Source organism: Capra hircus, chromosome 4, assembly GCF_001704415.2.
Source record: "Capra hircus breed San Clemente chromosome 4, ASM170441v1, whole genome shotgun sequence".
Classification (NCBI taxonomy): Eukaryota; Metazoa; Chordata; class Mammalia; order Artiodactyla; family Bovidae; genus Capra; species Capra hircus.
The window spans coordinates 5351952-5374754 of NC_030811.1; the positions used below are offsets into that span (position 1 = coordinate 5351952).

The 22803-nt window shown below is 45.4% G+C and overlaps 1 protein-coding gene across 1 annotated transcript in view; it reads right to left on the reverse strand.

Moving 5' to 3' along the window:
• The window catches only part of GALNTL5 (polypeptide N-acetylgalactosaminyltransferase-like 5), a 51082-nt gene that overhangs the window by 4561 nt on the left and 23718 nt on the right, over positions 1-22803 (reverse strand). Inside the window, exons 5-6 of the mRNA XM_005679667.2 lie at positions 13015-13264; positions 10530-10647 (exon numbers count right to left, since the gene is read on the reverse strand). Coding sequence (XP_005679724.1) covers positions 10530-10647; positions 13015-13264 — 368 coding nt within the window. The remainder of the gene's footprint in view (positions 1-10529; positions 10648-13014; positions 13265-22803) is intronic.

Below are 22803 nucleotides of genomic sequence, written 5' to 3' on the forward strand. Positions count from 1 at the left end.
GTGTGTATGCGTATATACATAGATACACAACAGTAAGATAACCTGCTTTTTTAATTTAATGTTTTGCAAAGTTATTTTTAAAGTCTTGTATTATTTGGAATAATATAAGAATATTGGAATGTAGGTAGTTTTAATTTTTTTGATTATTATAGATAACACCACAAAGAATGTGCTTGTAATATAAACCTCACGTAGAGTATACTTACACAACTCTTCCATTTAATTCAGGGACTCTTACATGGTTCCCAGATCAGCAGCATCCGCATCAGTGGGGAACTCACAAATGTAAATCCCTGGGCCTACCCAGACCTACTGACCCAGGAACGCTGGGTCTGGGGGCCCAGTATTTCCGCACTTCAATCAGTTCTTTAGGTGATTCTGATGCATTTTAAAGTGTGAAAACCACTGTTCTAATTAATCAAGGTCATCCATCCCAGATTTATAGATGTTTTCTTAGGAAATCCACCTAATCATTTAAAATAAGACTCATTAAAACAATACTCAAAAGTATTGTGGTGAAAATATCAGACAGTCAGAAAAGATCATGTTAAAGAAAAGGGGAAAGCAGGACTTCTGGCATGAGACCTAATGGCTGGTACAACAAACTTCCAGGGCTCTTTAGAAATGCCCGGAGATATCCAACCAGCCCCTCCTAAAGGAGAGCAGTCCTGGGTGTTCTTTGGAAGGACTGATGTTGAAGCTGAAGTTCCAATGCTTTGGCCACCTCATGCGAAGAGTTGACTCATTGGAAAAGACTCTGATGCTGGGAGGGATTGGGGGCAGGAGGAGAAGGGGACAACAGAGGATGAGATGGCTGGATGGCATCACTGACTCGATGGACGTGAGTCTGAGTGAACTCTGGGAGATGGTGATGGACAGGGAGGCCTGGCATGCTGCGATTCATGGGGTCGCGGAGAGTCAGACATGACTGAGCGACTGAACTGAACTGATCCCCATAAAATGTCTACAAACATTGACTTCCTTCTCCAGAATGCATGCCACAGTATCTTCACCTGGCTCGCTCAGTTGGTAGAACGTGAGACTCTTAGGTGAATCACAAGGGACTCCCTGATGGTCTAGTGGTTGAAAATCCAGCTTGCAGCGGGGAGAACATGTGTTCAATCCCTGGTCAGGGAATTAAGATCCCACATGCTGTGGGGCCATTAAGCCCACACCCTCACACCAAAACTACTGAGCCTGCTCAACACAGGGAGGATCCTACATGCCGCAGCTGAGACTCAATGCAACCAAACAAATAAAATAAATTTTTAAAAAATAATAGAATAAAATGAATGACACAGTAGAAAATCCCTTAGACCAGAAGTCCAAAAATTTAGGTTCTTTTTCATCTTTGCTACATGCTGATGACCAGACATACCCTTTCTGAATCTCTTTCTCACCTGCAGTTGAGAACTAAGTAGTTGATCATTTAAGCTACTGCTTGGGGGTGCTTTGTTATGTAGCAAAAGCTACCTGATACCAGTCACCTGCAATGTTTTAATCTCTTTTTCAAGAGCTCTTAAGGAAATTTGGAAAATCAGTAATATCCATTTAATCATTAGGATGGATACAGAAGTATTTATTATTGTTGGTGCAGTCTTATATGTGTGAAATGTTTCTTATCAAAAAAGAAATCTGGCTATGAGCAGAGAATAGAAACCAAAAGTCAAGTAACCAAAGTGATCAAGGGGGAGTGAAAGTAAAACATATATTAAAAGACTTTCTCAAAAAATCAAATTGAGGATGCAATCGCAATTTAGCCCCATTTTCATGGGACCCATGCAGTTGCTCCCTTCCTCTTGATTCATTCTCAAAGGGACACGATCCATCTGGACATGCCTTTTGTGCTGCTCATTGTCCATGTAGGAGATGGTCAGCTTTCTTTCTCGGATATCCTGCTGGAAGTAGTCTCTCCAGCTCCCAGTATTACCATTATTACTGGAGGAGGAAGAGGATGGTGAGAAGGGAGAATGTCCCATCAAGAGTGAGTATAGTGGGACTTCTCTGGTGGTCCAGAGGCTAAGACTCCACGCTCCCAAAGCAGGGTGTCTGAGTTCGGTCCCTGGTCCAGGAACTAGACCCCACATGCCACAACTCAGAGTTCACAAGCCACAACTAAAGATCCCACGTGCTGCAATTAAGACCTGGTGCAGCCAAACAGATAGATTAATAATAAAAAAAGACCATAAAAAAAGAGTTAGTATAGTTTAATACTTCAGAGTCCAAACTCTGAGGCCACTCCATGTGGTTCAAATCCCCCATGAGCCGTGTGATCTGGGGCAAGTTACTGAAGTTACTCAATCCATTTGTGTCTTAGTTTCCTCATCTGTAAAGCGAGGATAACAACAGTACCGGCCTTACTACTGAGCCTGCGCACTTCAGAGCCTGCCTGCCACAGCTGGACAGCTTGTGTGGTAAAACTAGAGAGCCTAGGCCCCTAGAAAGATCGTGCACTGAAAAGAGAGATCCCACGGAAAGCAGCAAAGGCCCTGCCTGCAGCAACTAAGATCCAACACAGCCAAATAAGTTAAAAAAAAAAAAAAGTACCTGCCTCATGGGATTGTTATGAACATCAGATAATCTGACGCTTGTAAAGCGCGTAGGGTTTGTGTTTTGTAAAATGAGAGTGTCTCTGCTGTAGTGAAGTGTGGTAGATCGCAAGCATGGCCACACAAGCTTTCATTCCTACCTGCACATCTAACTGCTGTGTAACTCTGTACTCCATTCATCAGGAAATGAGATTTACTTCTCCATCTCTTGAAACTGGTCTTGGCCTTGTGACTTGCTTTGGCCAACAGGACATTAACAAAGGTGATGCTTGAAAAGTGTGTGCAGCAGTTTGGGATCTGCTGCCCTTGGGAACCTGGTGACCACTTCACAGTGAATGAACCTCACTAGCCTGCCTAACCACGAGAGACAAACAGTCTGGTCATCTCCACTGCCCCAACACTGGACACTGGCCAATGTCCAGACATGTAGATGAGGCCATCCCATGCTAGCCAGCACCAGCTGACCCTCCAGATGAACACAGATGTGTAAGCAGTACCAGTAAAATCAACCCTCCTGGCTGTGAACGAAAGAACCACTTTAGCAACGCAACAACTTTTGAGGAGTAACAGTTGATTATTGTTTCAAGCCACTGTATTTTTGGGACAGTTTGTTACACAGCAAAAACTAACTGATACACTAAGGAAGTAAATGGGACCTCTTATCCCCTTAGCTGTGCTCATTCCAGAAACTTGGTGTGATTGATGAAAATACTGCTCTGCGAACACTGTCTCACTCTCCACCCCTCACCAAGGAGCAGAGTACATTGCTCTGACACACTGACCTTGGGCTTGTCCGTTTGGCATGCTTTGGCCCATGGAACGTGAGCAGACACAGTGCCTCTGGAGACTTTAGATAGGCTGTGTGGGTTGCCTCGACTTTCGCCTTCCTACTGTCAACATAAGAACATGCCCAGGGCTGCTAGTAGAATGACCAGCAAAGCTGAGCAGACTCAGAGACCAGCCCCGCCAGTGTAAACGCCCAGGCAGAGCCATGCTGGCCGACCCACAGACATCTGAAAGAAGAAAGTAGATGCTTCTTGTTCTGAATTGCCTGTTTTTGAGCTGGTCTATAACAAGCATCATCATGGCATTAGCTGACTGGTAACTGGGCTGTCCTTGACACCCCTTTCTCTCAGCACCCGCCTAGCTGGTCAGCATACCTATGGGACATTCTTATGATGGTAACGTGTAGGCAACTGGTCACAGAAGCTTATGACTCAGGAGAAGGAACCGGGAAGGGGCAAGAATTGGTATTACTTGCATCTATTAGTCATGCAAACATGACCTGGATAAGGTTATAGAGCAGGTGGAGCGAGCAGAGAGGGACACGGGGAAACCCCTACAGGGTGGCAATTCTGAGCAGTAGCTGATCTGAGCAGGGGGCTGGGTGCTGAGCAGCTTGCCTAATCCTCATAGTATAGACCCTGGAGAACCTGCTTCAGCCCTTCTCTAGCACAAACCCAACGCTTGTGGTTTGCTCTCAAACTACAACCTCCGTGGGCTGCAGCAACCGTGGGCTGAATCTGAGCTGGTGTTCAGGTCTAAGGGCCCAGTCTGGAGGTGAGGCAGGTGGTTCTCCAGGTGTAGAGCAGGGCCTTGGGCCCGAAGCAATGTCCTGACCCTTTGGGGTACAGTGGGATGGAGCCCTGGGGCAGGGGTGCCTGCTCTCTCAGGGAACCAGAGGTGCCGACTCGGAGCCTGATCTGAGACTTATTCCGAGGTTGGAATTAAAGCTGTAGCTCTGAGGGCAACAGTAAATCATCACTTTCCACGAGCAATGGTAACACCGAGCTTGGGGCGACTAAAGCAAGTTCAGGGCATCGGAGGCATCCAATATATGGCCAGCCTTATTGAGAAGCCTGGGCTCAATAAGGCTGGTAAAGCGTCTGTCTGCAATGCAGGAGACCCATGTTCAATCTCTGGGTTGGGAAGATCCCCTGGAGAAGGAAATGGCAATCCACCCCAGTACTCTTGCCTGGAAAATCCCATGGACAGAGGTGCCTGGTAGGCTACAGTCCATGGGGTGGCAAAGAGTCGGACACAACTGAGTGACTTCACATTCATTCATTAGTGAGAAGTGACTTGGAAACTGGGTAAACCGGAGCTGGGGGGCCGGCGGGGGGGCCTTAAGACCTGAAGCTGAACAGATCATACAAGCCAGGAAGGGACAGGTTTGGAGCACACTGCTTGTGAGTTCTGTGAATCTGCCAAGTTATACTACCTCTCTGTGCCTCGGTTTCTCCACTCTAAACAGGAGACGATGTGGGTACCTACCTCTCAGATTTATTGTCAGGATGAAGTGAGCTAATATCTGTAATATTTCAGAGTGGTACATGTCACACATGATAACAACTGGAAAACCAAATACATTTGTATCTTCACATCTCACCTTACATGCCACTTCTGCAGGGAAGCAACTGAAGACACTTCCCTCCCCCAAGACAAGGTCAGGTTCCCCTTCTATATGACCTCACAATACTCTGTATTTCTCCTTCATCGCAGTGATCAGAAATACAACTAAATAACTAATCATCTCACTCTACCCCAAAGAGAATGAAAGCTTTATACCGTTCGAAACCACTTCCGCATTAAGGGCCGCTGTACTTTAGCACCCAGTACACTGCTTGGCACATAACAGTTTCTCAGTAAATATTGTTGAGTGAGTGAGTGAGTGAATGAATGAAAGGGGATTGTGTCTTCTGAATACCCAGCACGTGGCACAGCCTGATGCAAGAGCTACTCCTTAGATGATGGGTGTGTTGAACCTCGAACTTCACTTGAGCTCTCAAGAGAGTCCAAAACTGAGACGACTGTCTTTCGTTTAGTCCAAAGCTAAAATGGGATGTGGGTTTTAGCGCCACACAGGTGTCAGTTACAGCCACGGAAGCCAACGCAGGCTCACTAGGAAAAGGATCAACTAGGGGATGGCACAAACACTGGCCAAGGAGAAGAGACTGCTGCAGATCCTGGGGGCCCTGGCTCGCCTTTTGACCCCTTTGGGTCCCTTTTGTTTCTGGGTCATGGGGGAGAAGGCTGAGAGGTGGAGAAGGCTGGCATGGTGGGCTGCAGGCTGGCTCAGGGCATTTGGCTGGCTCAGCGGAGAGTTCTTTCCTAGCAGACAAGGAAACATTGCACTAGGTTAACAACAGGCGCGGCTTCACAGGTGCGAAAAATGGCTCCATATTAGCCCTGAGCCCTGAAGAGCACATGGGGTGAGGAGCAAGTGTTGTCAAGAAGTGTCTTGGGAACAACCATGTTTGAGAGATACACAGAAGAATAAATTCCTGCAAAGGAGATTGAGCACAGCTGAGCAACGCAAGGGGATTTTGTGTTGAACACAGCTCAACGCCTTTTTGTTGGATTTTGCTCTAAAACTCCAAGAACACTTCTGGGAAAGACTGGTCACTAGAGGTAATCTGTCTGCCATTGCAGGGGCTTCCCAGGTGGTGCTGGTGGCAAAGAGCCTGCCTGCCAATGCAGGAGACATAGAGACGCAGGTTCGATCCCTGGGTTGGAGGATCCTCTGGAGGAGGCCATGGCACCCCACTCCAGTATTCTTGCCTGGAGAATCCCATGGACAAGAAGAGCCTGGCGGGCCATAGTCCATGGGGTCACAAAGGGTCGGACACGACTGAAGTTGACTTAGCACTCATGCCAGTGCAGGAGATACAAGAAATGCAGGGTCAATTGCTGGGTCAGGAAGATCTCCTGGAGGAGGAAAACGGTGACCACTCCAGTATACTTGCCTGAAACATTCCATGGACAAGCGGAGGCTGGCGGGCAACAGTCCATGGAGTCACAAAGGGTCAGACACGACTGAGCACACACATACGCATCAATACTACAGTAACCTCAAGCACAGGGAAGACCAGAAGCCGTCCACTGGGGACACCAATAGGGAACTGGTGACAGTGCCAGAAATGACGCCAGAGGGACGATGCTGAGGGCCTCCGGACAGTGATTCGCTGCAATGAGTGAGAAATGAAGTGGATGCAGCTGTAGCTAATCCCTCATCAGGAAAAATCAGGTTACTTGGGCAGAGGGGCCCACCAGTGTCAAGAGAGTGCCTGGCTATTTATTAATTGACATGTTTGTTTATGAAAAGTGACACCCAAGCATCCTTGAAACAGATGAAAGCGCCATTAGGAATGAAGTTGCTGACAATATTGAAGCAAAAATTATGAGTGAACTTGAGTAATAAGTTAACTGTTATTTGCTGTCTGGAGGGAAGGTAAAACCAAGGCAAGGAATATACTCAGTTTTCAAAGATGCATCATTCACAAAATCGATTCAATTCTGAGACACAAGGATGTGCTTATTAAGTTACTAGGTCCTGAAAAGGGGAGATTTTTCTTATGCTTCATTCGCAAAGCCCACGGTAATCAAATAAGTAATAATCAACCAAGCAATAAAAAGTACCAAAGGCATTGAGGGTCACAAAAATAATGCCTGGATGAGAGTGGAACAAATGAGTAGGAACAAAAGCAATAAAAATAAACTTATAAGATATGGCTAAATAGGGGCTTAGAGGAAGAATCAGTTCAGTTCAGTGACTCAGCCGTGTCCGACTCTTTGCGACCCCATGAATCGCAGCACGCCAGGCCTCCCTGTCCATCACCAACTCCCGGAGTTCGCTCAGACTCACGTCCATCGAGTCCGTGATGCCATCCAGCCATCTCATCCTCTGTCATCCCCTTCTCCTCCTGCCTGCAATCCCTCCCAGCATCAGAGTCTTTTCCAATGAGTCAACTCTTCGCATGAGGTGGCCAAAGTACTGGAGCTTCAGCTTTAGCATCATTCCTTCCAAAGAACACCCAGGGCTGATCTCCTTCAGAATGGACTGGTTGGATCTCCTTGCAGTCCAAGGAACTCTCAAGCGTCTTCTCCAACACCACAGTTCAAAAGCATCAATTCTTCGGCGCTCAGCTTTCTTCACAGTCCAATTCTCACATCTGTACATGACCACTGGAAAAACCACAGCCTTGACTAGACGGACCTTTGTTGGCAAAGTAATGTCTCTTCTTTTGAATATGCTATCTAGGTTGGTCATAACTTTCCTTCCGAGGAGTAAGTGTCTTTTAATTTCATGGCTGCAGTCACCATCTGCAGCGATTTTGGAGCCCCCCAAAATAAAGTCTGACACTGTTTCCACTGTTTCCCCATCTATTTCCCATGAAGTGATGGGACCAGATGCCATGATCTTCATTTTCTGAATGTTGAGCTTTAAGCCAACTTTTTCACTCTCCTCTTTCACTTTCATCAAGAGGCTTTTTAGTTCCTCTTCACTTTCTGCCATGAGGGTCGTGTCATCTGCATATCTGAGGTTATTGATATTTCTCCCGGCAATCTTGATTCCAGCGTTTCTCATGATGTACTCTGCATAGAAGTTAAATAAGCAGGGTGACAATATACAGCCTTGACGTACTCCTTGTCCTATTTGGAACCAGAATACGTTGCTCTAAATATCCCTATAGTCAAAATAAGGTATCCAAAGCATTAGAAAAGATGTCTGGGCTTTAATTTAAAAAAATATGGAACGTAGCCAGCCAAAAAAGAAGAGGGAGATAAAAATCTAAAGCAGAAAAAAAAAATTGGAAAAACACAAAAAGCAGATCTGATAACATCTAAGTATATGCTGAGAGGAACACAATTCAAAGTACAATCTCTGCAAGTGATCTCAGAGAATATAAAGGGTGGTTGACAAAATCAAAGTAAGAGCAACATGGCTGTCACTTATGTATCAGCTCCTATCACTATCTTAAGGGCTTTCCCCCAGTGGCTCAGCAGGTAAAGAATTCGCCTGCGGTGCAAAAGACGCAGGAGCCTTGGTTTGATCCTTGTGTTGGGAAGACCCCCTGGAGAAGGAAATGGGAACCCTCTCCAGTATTCTTGCCTGGAGAATCCCATGGACAGAGGAGCCTGGTGGGCTACAGTCCACGGGGCCGCAAGAATTGGACACGACTGAGTGACTAACACACACACACTTCGAGGGAAGCTAAAGCTCAGAGAGGATAGGAATTTTCTCATACAGGAAGCAGTTTTCTCTACATCTGCCTGTCTCTGTTAGAAAAGACGCAAAGCAGAGAAAAGTGAGGGAAAAAACGTGACGGGCAATGATGATGAGCTGACAGCCCACATTTTTATGCACAAAGTAATCACTGTAAAAATCTATTAGAATTCAGTCAAATGCAAAAAATGACCTATAATAAACATATGATAAACGTTTGAATTGTCATACCTTAGTATCTTTTTCAGACTCTCCAGGCATATCTACTTTGTACCTTATTCTCCACCCCAATTATTTCATTAAATCTTTTTTTTTTTTTTTTTGGTCATGACATGCACCTTGCGGGATCTTAGTTCCCTGACTAGGGATTGAACCCAGTCCTTTATCAGTGAAAGCACAGACCACCAGGGAATTCCCACATTAAATTGTTATACAGCTCTGAGAATGGAATTTTTATTTATTCCTATTTAACAGGTGCAGGCTTCCCTGGTGGCTCAGTGGTAAAGAATCTGTCTGCCGATGCAGGAGACACAGGTTCAGTTCCTGGGTTGGGAAGATCCCCTGGAGAAGAAAATGGTAACCCATTCTTGCCTGCGAAATTCCATGGACAGAGGAGCCTTGTGGGCTACAGTCCATGGGATTGCAAAGAGTTGGATGTGACTTAGCAACTAGATAACAATTTAACAGATGAGAAAACTTAGAACTAGAAAAGTGAATCACCTGCCAAGCGTCTTACAGCAAGGGAGCGATAGGGTTGGGACTCACCCTGATGTCTAGTGTTCTCGTATCATAGAGTTCTTTTTAAGTTAAATCTATTATTTCTATTGGTATAATTTGTACACCACCAGAAATTCACCCTTCTAAAATATATAACTCAGTGATTTTCACAAGGTTGGATAATCCTCGCCACCATCGAGTTCCGGGACATTTCACCACCCCAAATAGAAACCTGGTCCCCATCATCAGTCACTCTGCTCCCCCCACCCCTGGCAACCGCTGATTCATGTTCTGTTCCTGTGGATGCGCTTAGTCTGGGCATTTCATCTGAATGGACTCATAAATACATGGTCATTTGTATCTGGGGCTTCCCTGAGAACTCAGCTGGTAAAGAATCCACCTACAATGCAGGAGACCTGGGTTCAATCTCTGGATTGGGAAGACCCCCTGGAAAAGGGAAAGGTTACTGGCTCCATGGACCTGGAGAATTCGATGGACCGTATAGCCCCTGGGGTCACAAAGAGTTGGACATGACTGAGTGACTTTCACTCACTCACCCCATGTGCATCTGGCTTCTTCCACTTAGCAAAATGTCTTCAAGTTTCATCCATGCTGTAGCAGGTGTCTCAAGATTCAAGAGTCAGGAGACAATTTAGACATCTTCTATTAAGTCCTCTTATTTTACAGATAGAAAACAGAGGCCTAACTCAGCCTATATATTTAGTGACAAGTCCTCTCCCTCCTAATCCCGTATTTTTTCTACCATGCTACAACTACCAAGAGATTCCACAAACAGATGAAAAATATCATATTAATTTAACATATCTGACGTTAGAAAAAAACATAGGTAAGAAAACCTGATGTTTTATGAAAGGCTTTCCATTTCTGTAAGTGAAAGTTGCTCAGTCGTGTCTGACTCTTTTCGACCTCATGGACTACATACAATCCATGGGATTGTATATAATCCATGAGATTCTCCAGGCCAGAATACTCGAGTGGGTAGCTGTTCCCTTCTCCAGGGGATCTTCCCAACTCAGCGATCGAACCCAGGTCTCCTGCATTGCAGGCGGATTCTTTACCAGCTGAGCCACTAGGGAAGCCCGTTTCTGAAAGGAATCCCATATCAATGACTTGATATAGCACCTGATGCTCATGTAGGGAAACAGCATAGCTGCCACAGCATATTATGTGACTTAAAGTTAGATTTTACTTTCTATGTATAAAGGTAACTATTGAAAACATAAGGTTGGAATTACCCTTAGTGAAAGTTCCAAGTTTTCTCCTCCCCACAGATTCATGCCCTTGTCGTACTGTCCAATTTCATTAAAATAATGCCTACTAATAGCAAAAATTCCTCCAGCCATTGCAGGTGACCTACAAAGGACACACAGATATTAGATTAATTCCCTATGTGCAGGCATTATGGATTTTAGCCAAAGTTGTATTGAATATAGTGATAACAGTTAAAAACTAGAAAAAACCCACGTTAGCTTCAAAATTTTCCTTTGATACATTGAAGTATGTACTCATTTAATTCTCATGACAGCACGTGACGTTTATTCCCCAGACTTACAGAGAAAGAAATAACGTTCAGAGAGGTTACGTAACTCGTAGAAAACCACACAACTCTAGCTAAATTAAAATAGAGGCAAAGATGAAGGACTTGCCAGGTTATGGTGTTAGAAAATTGACTCATATAGTTTGTGAAACAAAGAGGGTAACATTAAAGGAGAAGTGAGTCTGCAGTCAAAGTGATTAGAAAATGTGGGAAGTGACCTGGAGAAAGTCTCTTGAGAAACAGCCTCATAAACGCAACTAGAAGCCCTAACAATGAGGTTATTCTCACATTTAAAAATATATTTTCCAAGACTAATGTCCAAGGAAAATGACCTTCTTCTCAAACTATAAAACTATAGACAGAAGCCCTTGGATAAATATTTTATATATGAATTTGGCAGACCTTGACTTTTTCTGGGCTATCCCACAGTGCTCGTATTCTGATCGTCGATCAACATGCATCTCATTCCTGGGAATCATGTTTACATTTTAAAGCTGGACAGCTGAAACCCAGGGGTATGTGGTATTCTGCACTGGGATGAGACGCTCAGTTCAGTTCAGGTCAGTCACTGTCGTGTCCGACTCTGTGACCTCATGAACCGCAGCACGCCAGGCCTCCCTGTCCATCACCAACTCCCAGAGTCCACCCAAACCCATGTCCATCTAGTCGATGATGCCATCCAACCATCTCATCCTCTGTCCTCCCCTTCTCCTCCTGCCCTCAATCTTTCCCAGCATCAGGGTCTTTTCAAATGAGTCAGCTCTCCGCATCAGGTGGCCAAAGTATTGGAGTTTCAGCTTCAACATCAGTCCCTCCAATGAACACCCAGGACTGATCTCCTTTAGGATGGACTGGTTGCATCTCCTTGCAGTCCAAGGGACTCTCAAGAGTCTTCTCCAACACCACAGTTCAAAAGCATCAATTCTTCGGTGCTCAGCTTTCTTTATTCTCCAACTCTCACATCCATTCATGACTACTGGAAAAACCATAGCCTTGACTAGATGGACCTTTGTTGGCAAAGTAATGTCTCTGCTTTTTAATATGCTGTCTAGGTTGGTCATAACTTTCCTTCCAAGGCGTAAGTGTCTTTTAGTTTCATGGCTGCAATAACCAACCACAGTGATTTTGGAGCCCAGAAAAATAAAGTCAGCCACTCTTTCCACTGTTTCCCCATCTATTTTCCATGAAGTGATGGGACCAGATGCCATGATCTTCATTTTCTGAATGTTGAGCTTTAAGCCAACTTTTTCACTCTCCTCTTTCACTTTCATCAAGAGGCTTTTTAGTTCCTCTTCACTTTCTGCCATAAGGGTGGTGTCATCTGCATATCTGAGGTTATTGATATTTCTCCCGGCAATCTTGATACCAGCTTGTGCTTCTTCCAGCCCAGCGTTTCTCATGATGTACTCTGCATAGAAGTTAAATAAACAGGGTGACAATATACAGCCTTGACGTACTCCTTTTCCTACTTGTAACCAGTCTGTTGTTCCATGTCCAGTTCCAACTGTTCCTTCCTGACCTGCATACAGGTTTCTCAAGAGGCAGGTCGGGTGCTCTGATATTCCCGTCTCTTTCAGAATTTTTCCAGAGTTTATAGTGATCCACACAGCCAAAGGCTTTGGCATAGTCAGTAAAGCAGAAACAGATGTTTTTCTGGAACTCTCTTGCTTTTTCCATGATCCAGCGGATGTTGGCAATTTGATCTCTGGTTCCTCTGCCTTTTCTAAAACCAGCTTGAACATCAGGAAGTTCATGGTTCACATATTGCTGAAGCCTGGCTTGGAGAATTTTGAGCATTACTTTACTAGTGTGTGAGATGAGTGCAATTGTGCGGTAGTTTGAGCATTCTTTGGTGTTGCCTTTCTTTGGGATTAGAATGAAAACTGACCTTTTCCAGTCCTGTGGCCACTGCTGAGTTTCCCAAATTTGCTGACATATCAAGTGCAGCACTTTCACAGAATCATCTTTTAGGATTTGAAATAGCTCAACTGGAATTCCATCACCTCCTTTCAATTAAAGAAACAAAACCTACCACATTCTATTATTACAGACTTTTAGAAACAAGATAAACAATGAAATGTTTCTCTTCATTAAGCTTGAGAAATCAAAGTAATAATCTCTGCAGGCTTCCCCCTGCTCCCAGTACCTCTATGGTATTTTTCCATTACCAGAAGAATTCTCACCGGATAGGTGTAGTGGGTCCTTCCGGTCCCTCTATCTCATAAGAGAGAACATGATCCCATTTAAATTCCAGATGCCAGTTGAAAGCTCCCCTCACAATAGGAGAGGGCTGGTATTCCAGGGTCATGTAATCAATGACATCTATCAGAGGACACACCACCATTTTGGGGTCCTTGGCAATGGCATTCAGCAAGGGTTCCAGCCAGACTTTATTCACTTCACAGTGGCTATCCAGAAACACTAGAACGTCCCCTGCAGAGGCAAAAACAGGCAAGTGTTAGCCCCTGTGTAGGAAACACCCGACAACACGAATCAAGGTTCAGTGTAACAAGTATTTATCCAACACTTATTATGAAAAAAAAAGTGAAGTTGCTCAGTCGTGTCCGACTCTTTGTGACCCCATAGACTGTAGCCCACCAGGTTCCTCTGTCCATGGGATTTCCCAGGCAAGAATACTGGAGTGGGTTGCCATTTCCCTCTCCAGGGGATCTTCCCAACCCAGGGATTGAACCAGGGTCCCCCACATTGTAGGCAGACACTTTACCGTCTGAGCCACCAGAGAAGTTTGACTATTAAGGTGCTTTCAGTGTCCCTGGGAGGAGGCAAGAAATGTATATTTGATACTGTATCAAAAATGCAGGACAGTGTGTGCCATAGATATTCAGAAGGAGCTAGTGACTGCGGGTTAATGCTGCAATCCCTAACCTCTTTTGGCACCAGGGATCAGTTTTGTGAATTTGGGGAAGACAAGGTTCCCATAGACCAAGGGTGGGGTGAGGATGGTTTCAGGACGACTCTCATAAGGAACATACAGCCTGGATCCCTCGCATGCACAGGTAACCATTCGCGCTTCCATGAGAATCTAACACGGCCACTGATCTGACAGGGGGAGAGGCCCAGCGATGGGGTGCAGCTGTGAATGCAGGCGAATCTCCGCTCACTCGCCCACCTCCTGCCAAGCAGCCCCATTCCTGACAGGCTATGGACCACTACCTGTCCATGGCCCAGGGGTTGGGAACCCTTGATCTGTTTGCTCTCTCACCCAAACACACTGCCTGTGCAAACGCTGCCATCAGAAGAGAGACTAACACAGACGCAGATGTCCTTGGTTCCGCAGCCCTTCTTCCTCCCTTTTGATTCCCTTGTGAGAAGCCAACATCAGTTCATTTCTTTTCCCCCCAGGATGTTTCTGGTTTTGCCATACGGATGTCTGAGGATGCGCTGAGCCCCCCAACACCGGATATAATTCATATCAAGTTCCTCTCACCAGGCTTTAGCAAGCAGCTTTATTCAAAAATCCTAATTCTGACAATGTGACTGAAGGTAGCTGAGTTCTCTTCAGCTCAGTTCAGTTCAGTTCAGTCGCTCAGTCGTGTCTGACTCTTTGTGACCCCATGAATTGCAGCACGCCAGGCCTCCCTGTCCATCACCAACTCCCGGAGTTCACTCAGACTCACGTCTATTGAGTCGGTGATGCCATCCAGCCATCTCATCCTCTGTCATCCCCTTCTCTTCCTGCCGTCAATCTCTCCCAGCATCAGAGTCTTTTCCAATGAGTCAACTCTTCGCATGAGGTGGCCAAAGTACTGGAGCTTCAGCTTTAGCATCATTCCTTCCAAAGAACACCCAGGGCTGATCTCCTTCAGGATGGACTGGTTGGATCTCCTTGCAGTCCAAGGGACTCTCAAGAGTCTTCTCCAACACCACAGTTCAAAAGCATCAATTCTTCAGCGCTAAGCTTTCTTCACAGTCCAACTCTCACTACTGCAAAAACCATAGCCTTGACTAGATGGACCTTTGTTGGCAAACTAATGTCTCTTCTTTTGAATATGCTATCTAGGTTGGTCATAACTTTCCTTCCAAGGAGTAAGCGTCTTTTAATTTCATGGTTGCAATCACCATCTGCAGTGATTTTGGAGTCCCCAAAAATAGTCTAACACCGTTTCCACTGTTTCCCCATCTATTTCCCATGAAGTGATGGGACCGGATGCCATGATTTTCATTTTCTAAATGTTGAGCTTTAAGCCAACTTTTTTACTCTGCTCTTTCACTTTCATCAAGAGGCTTTTTAGTTCCTCTTCACTTTCTGCCCTAAGGGTGGTGTCATCTGCATATCTGAGGTTATTGATATTTCTCCCAGCAATCTTGACTCCACCTTGTGCTTCTTCCAGCCCAGGGTTTCTCATGATGTACTCTGCATATAAGTTAAATAAGCAGGGTGACAATATACAGCCCTGACGCACTCCTTTTCCTATTTGAAACCAGTCTGTTGTTCCATGTCCAGTTCTAACTGTTGCTTCCTGGCCTGCATACAGGTTTCTCAAGAGGCACGTCAGGTGGTCTGATATTCCCATCTCTTTCAGAATTTTCCACAGTTTATTGTGATCCATACAGTCAAAGGCTTTGGCATAGTCAGTAAAGCAGAAACAGATGTTTTTCTGGAACTCTCTTGCTTTTTCCATGATCCAGCGGATGTTGGCAATTTGATCTCTGGTTCCTTTGCCTTTTCTAAAACCAGCTTGAACATCAGGAAGTTCACGGTTCACGTATTGCTGAAGCCTGGCTTGGAGAATTTTGAGCATTACTTTACTAGCATGTGAGATGAGTGCAATTGTGCGGTAGTTTGAGCATTCTTTGGCGTTGCCTTTCTTTGGGATTAGAATGAAAACTGACCTTTTCCAGTCCTGTGGCCACTGCTGAGTTTTCCAAATTTGCTGGCATATTGAGTGCAGCACTTTCACAGCATCATCTTTCAGGATTTGAAATAGCTCAACTGGAATTCCATCACCTCCACTAGCTTTGTTGGTAGTGATGCTTTCTAAGGCCCACTTGACTTCACATTCCTTACTGCTTCTCAGATATATATTTCAAAATTTCTTTATGGTACTGTGTCAGACCTGCAAGAAGGCATGGCAATCCACTCCAGTATTCTTGCCTGGAGAATCCGCATGGACAGAGGAACCTGGTGGGTACAGTCCATGGGGTCAGAAAGAGTCAGACACGACTGGGCCACTGAGCACGCTGTATCAGACAACTCACTCTGGAATATAATATCTGTTATATTCATGCCTCGATCAAAACTGAGCTAAAAAGAACCCTGTTTTTAAACATACATAGCTTTTTTTCAGTCAACACTTTGCATTTTTCATTAAAATAGCTTCTATGACATTACATCACACAAACATTTAAAAAATCACACCAGCTAATTTGATAGGTGAAAAATACCATCTGGTTCTCCAAAGAAGATATGCAAATAGCCAATGAGCACATGAAAAGATGTGCGACGCCATTCATCTTTAAGGAAACTCAAGTTAAAACAGTGAGGTACCACTGCATACCACTTCACATCTATCAGAGTTAAAACAAAAAAGAGAAAATAGTAACTGTTGGGAGGGTGTGGGAAAATCGGAACTCTCATACGTTGCTGTGTGGCGTGGTAAGTCAGTTCAGTCGTGTCCCACTCTCTGCTACCCTACAGGCCGTAGCCCACCAGGCTCCTCTGTCCATGGGATTCTCCAGGCAAGAATACTGGAGTGAGTTGCCATGCCCTCCTCCGGGGGATCTTCCTGACGCAGGGACAAACCTGCACCGCTCACATCTCCTGTATTGGCAGGTGGGTTCTTCACTACTAATGCCCCCTGGGAAGCCCCAAATGGTCCACCCACTGCGCAAAATAGCAGCTCCTCAAAAAGTTAAAGAGAATTACCACGTGACCCAGAAATTCCACTCATTGGCACGTTTTAAAAAGAATTCAGGGGACTTCCCCGGCAGCCCAGTGGTTAAGACTCCACGCTTCCAATGCTAGGGGCACAGGTTTGACCCTTGGTTGAGGAACTAAGATCCCACATGCTTTGAGAACAACAACAATTAAAAAATTTAAAAGAATTCAAACGTACCCGTGTATATGCATATCTATAGCAGTACTCCTTATATTATCCCAAAGATGGAAATAGCCCAAATGTCCACCAACAGATGAGTGGAGAAACAAACTGCATGTACACACCCCATGGGATATCGTCCAGCCGTAAAGATGAAGTACTGGTGCATGTCCACGAATCTCAGAAGCATTATGCTGGTGGAAGAGCCAGCCATGAAAGGTCTGACTTCGTTGCTATGAAGTATCCAGAATAAGTAAATCCAGAGACAGATGAAGACTGGTGGTTGCCAGGGGCTGGGAGAAGTGGAAATTAGAAAATTTCCCGATTTGTGGGTCTTGGGGTGATGAAAATATTTTCGAACTAGAGTGGGTGGTGGTTGTACAACATAGGGACTCTGCTAAATGCTATATGCCCAGATTAAGCTAACTTCTCCTTAGGATCTAAAAATCACTGAAGGGCCGGAACTCCCCCAGTGGCTCAGCGGTAAAGAATCCAATGTAGGAGACACGGGTTCGATCTCTGGTCTGGGAAGACCCCGCGTGGCGCGGGGCAACGAAGCCCGGGAGCCATAACTATTGAGACTGTGCTCTAGAGCCCTCAGGTTGAAAGCACTGAAGTCGAAAACTACTGCACTCACGTCTGCAGCTTCTGAAGCCTCCATGCCCGGAGCCTGTGCTCGCAACGAGAGAAGCCACAGCGGTGAGAAGCCCGCACACAGCAACTAGAGTGTAGCCCCGGCTGACCACAGCTAGAGACAAGCCCGTGTGCAGCAACAAAGACCCAGCACAGCCAAAATAATAAACAGATTAAAAAAAAACAACACTGCAGGACACTAGTTCAATGGACCTGGTAAAGGATCTCTCCCATCCTTCCTCCTTAAAAGATATATCTGGGGAATGTTCAAAACTGAATTGCTCGCTGAGGTTAAAAGTCAGGAGAAATATTCATCTTCCCTGAGTGGAGGCTTGCTTCCTGCTTTCCTGTAGCAACCTTTGTTGCTGTCGTCCAGCCGCTCGGCCGTGTCTCTTTGCGACCCCGTGGACTGCAGCACACCAGGCTTGCCTGTCCTTCACCGACTCCCTGAGTTTGCTCAATTCATGTCCATTGAGTTGATGATGCCCTCCAACCATCTCATCCTCTGTTGCCCCCTTCTCCTCATGCCCTCAGTCTTTCCCAGCATAACCTATTTACACAACTTATCTAGGGATTGTGTTTTGCAAGCTTTGTTTTCATATTTAAAAAACAAACAAATGCTGTATCAATCTCTCTCAGTATTTTCAGTCTCTTTCTTCCCTTGCTTCACTTTACTTTCTGCTTTTCTTTAGTGTCAACATTTTTATATTTAAACATTAGCTTGTTGTTGTTCATTTGCTAAGTCATGACTGACTCTTTGTGACCCTGTGGACGGCAGCATGCCAGGCTTCCCTGTCCTTCACGGTTTAATCATAGCCCATTATATCTATTTTAAACATTCTCAATTTGGTCTCTAAAGCAATTATTTTTAAGGTATTAAATATTTTAATTTTTATTAACAATAAAAATATTATATAAGAATATATTGTATTATGTTATTGCTATCTCTCTTAATTTTTTTGTTTTGGGATTGATGTTTAATCATGTGGTATGCAAAATCTACTTATGGGGGAGTTTACAGAGACTCTTTTTGTGCTTAAGTGTATGATCAACTTTTATAAAATATCCAAGCGTTTCTACTTCATTCACATCATAAATCTGTTAAACATTTGGATTTTGTGAAAAAAATTCAAGTGACTCTGCTATTTGAATTTCTCATTTTTGTTCATTTGCTATTTCCATGACCAGCAATGTGGTAACACTATTCACTGCCGTGGAAATCAGAATTTGAGGGTTTGCATCCTGAGTTGTGTGACCTGGAGCAGGTCTCTGGTCTATTGGGGAGATTAGTTTCTTTAACCAGAAGATAAGGGTGGTGAGTTCTAAATTCTGAGAGACTTCCCACCATGAATGGTCTGTATTTTCATTAGTTTTCCCTGTATTTCTCCTACTTTTATTTTACAGATTTTATCATTTTGAAGCATATAGTTAAATATCTATGTTTTAATTTCTTATTTATTTGTTCTGCTCACTGTCTGGGCTTCCCAGGTGGCGCTAAGTGGCAAAGAACCCATCTGCCAGCGCAGGAGAGGTCAGAAATGAAGGGTCGACCCCTGGGTGGGGAAGATTCCCTGGCAGAAGGCGTGGCAACCCACCCCAGTATTCTTGCCTGGAGAATCTCATGGAGAGGGGAGCCTGGTGGGCTACAGTCCGTGGGGTCACAAAGAGTGGGACGTGACTAAAGCGACTTAGCGTGCACACACGGAATCACCTGCTAATAAGCATTTGTGTAATACTTAATGCTTCAAAAAGAGTGCTCATAATGACTTCATTCAATCATTGCAACAACCACATTAGTTATATATTTTTGTTCTCATATCATGGATTAGGAAGCTGAGGTTCTGAGAAGTGACTTGCCCAAGATCCCGTAACCGGTAATTGGCACATACCAAACTGGAAATGAAGGCTCTGCTTCAAAACCCGGTGCTTTCTGTTCTGTCAGCTATCACCTCCCTTGGATGTTTGTGGCGGAGAGTCAGACACTGCCCTCTGCGCCACCTAAGTAAACATATTAACAGGTTCTGGGAATTAGGATGACCTCCTTGGGGAAGGGCATTACTCTGTCTTCCATATGAGACAACAAACCGTCTCTCGTTCTGTGTGACGGTCACAGAGCACCACAAGTTCTCAATGGCGTGTTTGAGTTTGCTAACCTGTTGCCTTTAGGATGGCAGTTGAAATCTACACCTCATCTCTGCCCTCTTGGCCACCTGCTCACCATCCAGGCCAGTTCAGTGGAAGACGCTCCATTCTCACCCCTGATCGCCTTGCATTTATTCCCCCAAACTTCCTGCTCTGCTGTGGACTACCCTTTTATTCTCTCCACAGTTCCATTATTTAAAGTAAATTTCTGGACTTCCTTAGTGGTCCAGGAAAGAACCTGCCTCTCAGTGCAGGGGACATGGGTTCATCCCTGATCCGGGAAGATTCCACATGTCACTGGGCAGCTTTAGGGAAAGATGGAGGTGGTCAGGCTCTCTTGCCCCACGCCTCTGGCTCTCACCCCACCTCCTGTCAGTGCGTGGTTTTGTAACATCTGAGATCACTTGTAGCACTGTGTGTGTGAGTCATGATGTACCTGCTTGGCCACGGGCCATTTCTGCTCTGTAAGCTCCACCTGAAAGGCCTCTGAGGCTGCGTTACGGCTGTGTCCACTGGGTCAACCATGAGAGAACACAGCGTTGTCTGCTGCTGGAGCTGCTGTGCCAGCTGGGAGAGAATAAACGTGTCTGCAGTTGCTACGGCTCCTTGAGTTTTCTTCCAGCTTCCTTGCTCGCACCTTGCCTACCCTGGCTTCAGTGGACAGTGTGCACTGTGAGATTCAGCAAGACAACAACTAAGCCCCTGAGCTGCTACTACTGAGCCTGCATGTCCCGACACCCCAGAGCCTGTGCCCCACAAGAAGAGAAGCCACCGAAATGAGAAGCCCACCCCTCACAACTAGAGAATAGCCCCTGCTCGCCGCAACTAGAGAAAAACCCATACACAGCAATGAGAACCCAGCACAGCCAAAAAGAAAGAAAACGCTTTTAAAAACTAAAATCCTTTAAAAAAATTAAATTTCCCTACACTAAATTCTCCTGCAGACCTCCTTGCCTGATGTAACCCTGACTCTCCCGAGAAGATGCTGTTTCTCTTACAAAGTCCCTCCTTTTCCTCCCTGACCACAAGAATCCTTGGGTTCAGGACAACACCAACATTTCCTAGCTGCTTATGGCTGCTTCCAAACCATAACATTTCTGCTCCCACGCAAAAAAGTCCCCTTTCCTTTCAATTCAGGCCATCTAATTCGAGCTTCTCTTTCTCAATTTTTCTCCACTTTGCAAAACTCTAGCCTTCTAATTCTTCCTGATAGAGTTAAACCCACCCAGCAGTGGTCATTTTCCCTCCTGCCAAGGACACACCACAGGCTCATCACAGCTGTCTCAGTTTGAGGGCAACTTCGGTCATTACATAGGCAGCATCACCCACAAGGGCGAGTGGACAGGTAGCCACAAACATTACCAAGAAAACTCCATCAGAGGCAGGATGCTAGAGAACAGGGCCGCGCTGTTTTGTACGGGGTGATTTTGACCGGCCTCTCTGATCATGTGCCACTGAACCAGAGACCTGGACAAAGTGAAGTAACAGGTCACGCAGGGGGCTGGAGAAGGAACGTTCCAGGTGGGAAAATCACATGCAAAGAAAGGCTCTGAGATAGAACAGCTGGTATGTTTGAGGAGCAGCAGGAAGGTCAGTAACACGAGGGGAGAGCGAGGGGGAGGTGAGCGACGAGGGCAGGGCTTCCCTGGCGGTCCAGGGGTTGAGAGTCCGCCTGCCCATGCAGGGGACACGGGTTCAACCCCTGGTCTGGGAGGACTGCACCTGCCACAGAGCAAGCAAGCCTGTGGCCGCAGCTAGTGAAGCCCACGGGCCTAGAGACCATGCTCCACAACGAGAGAAGCCACTGCAACGAGAAGCCTGCCAGCAGCTACTAAAGAGTGCCCCCGCTCACCACGGCTAGTGAGAGCCCAGCGACAACAGAGACCCGTGCAGCCAAAACCAAATGAATGAAACTGAAAAACTGCAACGCAAAAAGCATTTTTTTAAAATGTAGAATATCATCAGGATCTTAGAGTAAGAACTTCTCAAACAAGACACAAAAATCATAAAGAAAAGTATTGATGAATCTGATTATTTCATTATTAAGTTAAAACTAGTGGCCATGACTTTTTAAATGAATTTCACTTCTCTCTCCTTTTCTACTTTTCCTTTTAGGTGGTGCCATGTGGCGCGTAGGATCTTAGTTCCCCTACCAGGGATGGAACCCATGCTCTCAGTGAGCTCAGAGTCTTAACCAGTGGGCCACGAGGGAAGTCCCAAAGCTATTGGCCCTTAAAATAAACCTCCAAAATGTACAACAGCTCCTATGCGGTCAAAATTTCTTTCTACTCATTTAGCTCTACCCTCGTCAGCCAGAAGGGAACTATAGTGTGGAGGGGGATAAACCAACTTCCTGCAAGCCTTGGTCAGGAAATGTGGCTGAAACATAGTCACGGGCCATTCCTTCTGAAAGGAAGGCAGGAAAGTCCTGCGTGGCTCTGTGCCCAGCAAGAGGAAGTGGATTTTTGGGTAAACTTCTGTTCAACTTCCCTGGTAGCTCAGATGGTAGAAAGTCTTCCTACAATGCAGGAGACCCTGGTTCAATCCCTGGGTAGGGAAGATCCCCTGGAGAAGGAAATGGCAACCCACTCCAGTATTCTTGCCTGGAAAATTCTATGGATGGAGGAGCCTGGCGGGCTTGGCGGGCTACAGTCCATGGGGTCGCAAAGAGTCGGACACGACTGAGCGACTAACACTTCTGTTCAACGCAAGACACCATCAACAAAAATGGGAAGACCAGCCACAGACTGGGGAATGATATTCTCAGTGTATCTAACACGGGATCCGTATCATAAAGGTACCTTCGAATCAATAACAAAAGGACAAACAACCCAATCAAAAAACTGACAAAGGATATGAACAGACCAAATTCACAGAAAAATCTATAAACAATCTAAAAAAGTATGAAAAAATACTCCATGTTGCTAGCAGTCTAGGAAATGCCAAGAAAATAAAGGATACAGCTTTTTGACCGAAATTTTGTCAAAGACTAGAGTGACTGGGCCTCCCTGGTGGCTCAAATGGTAAAGAGTCCGCCTGCAATGAGGGAGACCTGGGTTCGATCCGTGGGTCGGGCAGCTTCTCTGGAGGAGGGCAACCCACTCCAGTATTCTTGCCTGGAGAATCCCCATGGACAGA